Raw genomic sequence first — 4,148 nt, 5'->3', positions numbered from 1 at the left:
CGCCGGAGCCTAGACAGGGGAAGTCGAGAGGCAGAGGTCGGGTTCGAACCACGGACATTCCGGTCAGTTAATTCGCCCTCCAACAAATAGGTCCAACTCGCCCCTACGCATGCTCTTACCTACAGTCATATACACTTTCACAGATACCTGAGGGACTGAGGTAAACAGACTTAAAAACAGAACACTGAGTGCAAAACACCAGGTATCACCTTTTTGAGACTGATAGTACCCTTCACAAATTTTATGAACGGGACTGGTACCTGAATCCACTTGTTAGGTGTTTACTCTGCCAGTCACTTCTCAACAGCAGACAACAAGATGTACGTGTGCTTCCAGGACTTGATTCCCCAAGATCAAGAACAATCTCCATTAACGAAGTACACTCATTTGCAAACTAGTTTGGTTTTGCGGGAGACTCACCTAGAACCCATCACAAACGAGAGATTCAACTGCATCCCAGGTGAGTCCCTCGCAAAACCAAATTGGTCTGCAAACAAGTGTATTTCGCTCATTTCGTTCAATTTGTCTTCGAGTAGACCTAAGCTTGACTGAAATTTGGGGGCCTGGCCTACCTAATGATCCCCAAGAAGGGTGAAGCTGATGGTGGGCTGTCGAAGGATTTTCAGCAACTTTATGCGCGGTACGATACCCAGTAACTTAACAGTCTGGGGCTGCTATTGGTTCTGTGATACACTGTGTACTCCATCACAGTTCAAGCTCAAGAAGACCCATTGATTAAGACTCGAACCGAATCCCCGTAGCTCTACCGCATCTACCCAGGAGTACCTCAGGCCCCATATATCCCTCGGGTGGCATGGCATCTAATCACCGAGAGGGTGTTATGTTCTAGCGATTACTTATAGTAATATTTATCCATTTCAGTTCTGTAAAGAATCCATTGAGCCAAGTATAAGATGAACCTATTCTGTGGTTGAACACTGGGTAGAAAAACCTACGACGGTTGTAATCGGAGGCTTGATTGATCATGGTTGATACATGGTTCAGACAGAAAGATGACACTTGGCGGTCGATTCTTCGTCAAATTGTCGACAAACATCGTATTAGAGATAGAGTTTTTCATTCTGGATGGAACGCAGTTAAAACTACTCCAGTTCGCTCAACATCTTATCCGGAATTTAATTCACAATTCTCAACCTTTGAACGTTTGTCACTATAACTTTTCAGTTGAACTCTGTCAAATTGAATTTGCCACACATTTCGTTGATATGAAAAACTCAGGCGAGCTTTTTATAGTCTCATCATTAACATGAAATCCAAGCTTTCTTCGCAACGGGCGATAGAAAATCTTTCGCAAAATAATTTAGTTTTGAAGACAGTTTATGATACTCTTCAACTGAATATGCTACACAAAAGTCGCCTCATGTTTCATTTTGTATGATATTCGATATTCATAGAAGAAACCACAAACAAGGTTGCTGAAAATCCATCGACAGCCCACGACTGTTTTCGCCCTCGTTTGGGCTCATCAGTTAGGCGCAGTCCCCGAATTCCCATCAACCTTATGTTCTACTTGAAGCCAAATTGCACTGTTTCCGAGAAATACACTCATTTGCAAATCAATTTGGTTTTCGCGGGAGACTCAAATGGATCTCTCGTTTAAGATGTTCTAAAACTGAATGTGCTGCACACAGGCCGCCTCATGTTTCAGTTGGTACGATATTCTAGATATCGCAGTACATTTTCATGAAGGATACTACTCACAAGCAGAACATAAGGTTGATGGAAACTCGGGGACTGCGCCTACCTGAGGAGCCCCAAGAAGGACGAAACCGGTCGTGGCCTGTCGAAGAGTTTTCAGCAACCTTGTGAGTAGTTTCCTTTATGAAAATATACTGCGATATATCGAATATTGTACCAACTGAAAAATGAGGTGGCCCGTGTGCAGCACATTCAGTTGTAGAACATCGCACATCGAAGTATACTTTCTTGGAGAAACATGCTACTCATAAGCCCGATGAAAAGCAGTCGACAGCCCACGTTCGGTTTTGCCCTTCTTGGAGCTAACCATACAGACGTGGTCCCCGAGTGCTTTGTTCCCCAGAGAAAATTCACTGCCATATCTGGAAATGGGGTGACTTGTGTGCAGCGAATCCAGCTGAACAATATCACAAAAAAAGATTCAACTGGGATGCAGGCTGCGTTTCTACGTATAACCAAACTTTTTTTCAAATGAGTCCAACTCACGAATTCCCCACAATTTGTATTAAAGCGGCATACAGGGTTGACGGGAAATCAGAGGCAACGTCCACTTGATGAGCCCCAACAAAAACGAAAATGGATTGTCAAAGAATTTTCGGCAGCTTTGTAAGCAATAGGTTCTTTGCAATCTTCTTCATGTGTCTAATGCAGTCGATTGTGCGAAACAGGAGATGTTGAAAAGGAAACTCTTTTAAGCTCATGCGTATATGACAGGCATGTGTCATCGGAAACATCTAGTGATATCTTCAAAGACAATCTCGTTGCTCAGAATTTGTGGCTTTGGATCGGAACGATTCAGCTAGAATCTTTTTCCTGACACATGACAACCCATGCTTACCCATAAATTATACATGTAATAAAGTGATTTATGGGCAAATTTGACGGGCCTATGTTGAGAGAAGCTTCAGATATTTTCTAGCTGATCCAACGTATGGCTTGTACGTATTTCTGAAAATCCACAAGAATCGAGCATGCCAAATGTCATGTTCCACTCTTGAGATCAGAAGGTAGAAATTTGTTTTCTTTTTACACCCCTTCTCACAGATCAGAAGGGTGCAAATATAAGAATACGCTATGAAATAAAATTAATATATAATGGTTAGTCCAACATTTGTCGCATCATTTGAAGGAACAATCTCAGTTTGCAGGAATATTGACAGAAGCACATTAGTGCTGTGAAAAGATGGTAGCCAATGAGTCGATCCAGTGAAAAGGATACCGAAAACCGGGGATAATTGCCACGAACGGAGGGCGATGATTAAGGAACGGAATCTCCAGAAAGGGTCTTCTGTCGGACTCGCTGATTGGGGATAACATCAATGAAAACATGCTACTGAGCATTAGGTAGTAGCGAAAATATCACTAAGAACTTTAGTGCAGTATTTCATTCAATTCCATGCATTCGACTTGTCAGCGAATTTAGTAAATTCAGAGGTCGATAGGAAAATTTCGGGGGAAGATCACTGGCCCTGAATCAGCGTATGTTCGTCATAGCAAATGGACTAGATTCTGTCTCAAAGGCTACTAAGCTTTACTGGAAGCGACGAGGCACTGAGGACATCGAAATAAAAGAAATAAACCACAGTGCGCACGAGCGTGGTTCGCAGCATGTTGCAATTGCAAGCATGAACACTGATTTCTCAATCTATCCTAGTTAAGATTGTTTTTCAAATGACACTTTATTCTAGCGTGTTGTCATGAATTAATTCGTATCTTCAAGTTTTTGTGGAGTGGATGAGAATACCACGGATATATTGCACATAGCAGGCTCAGATCAACTAAACTTTCTAGCCTTCTTTGGCCGTTTTAACCTGTTCCTTATGAGCTATATTCCTTCGTCCTCACCCAGCATTTCCAGTCGCAGTTCGGTCAGTGTTTGACCCAACTCTCCAACGTTTTTGTACCCATGCCTTCCAGCAGTATACATCACAGAAACACCCATGTTTTTCTTACCGAATGCTCTACGTTCGCTTCCTCTTTCACCTGTTCCAGGTAATCGATTGTCAACTTTCTCCTAGTTCTGTTCTCCAACACCCTTCAAAGGGCGGTATGTTAAATTTCCTCGAAGTGTGAAACTATCTCCACGTACACCTGAGGCCGATCGGTAGTTTGGCTTCCTACTAAAATATACGTCAAAGAAAATCTCCTAAACTTGGACCATTTGTTTTGCTGCACCAGTGTGGTTATTGTAGCTGGTTAGGGAAATCGCCACCTATTACTAACATTGAAAAAAATTGCATTCAATGGGGTCGTTATTGGCGTCTTCAAGGACATCAAAAGCTCCATCGTACCTCTTGATGATGGAACAGCTATGTCGCACAAAAATGTGTCACTTTCCAGCTGAATGTAAAACCGGCTGAATTTAATCATCATCATCATCATCATCATCATCATCATCATCATCATCATCATCATCATCAGCATCATCA

At 42.3% G+C, this 4,148-nt stretch overlaps 1 protein-coding gene across 1 annotated transcript in view; it reads left to right on the top strand.

Moving 5' to 3' along the window:
• Positions 1-318: 318 nt before the first annotated feature.
• Positions 319-4,148, top strand: part of T265_10334 (hypothetical protein) — a gene marked incomplete at both ends in the record, with an annotated part of 17,425 nt that continues 13,595 nt past the window's right edge. Inside the window, one exon of the mRNA XM_009176670.1 lies at positions 319-460. Within this exon, the coding sequence (XP_009174934.1) occupies positions 319-460 (142 nt within the window). The remainder of the gene's footprint in view (positions 461-4,148) is intronic.

This window comes from Opisthorchis viverrini (assembly GCF_000715545.1).
Source record: "Opisthorchis viverrini unplaced genomic scaffold opera_v5_362, whole genome shotgun sequence".
Classification (NCBI taxonomy): Eukaryota; Metazoa; Platyhelminthes; class Trematoda; order Opisthorchiida; family Opisthorchiidae; genus Opisthorchis; species Opisthorchis viverrini.
This window is presented reverse-complemented; position numbering and strand designations above follow the sequence as displayed.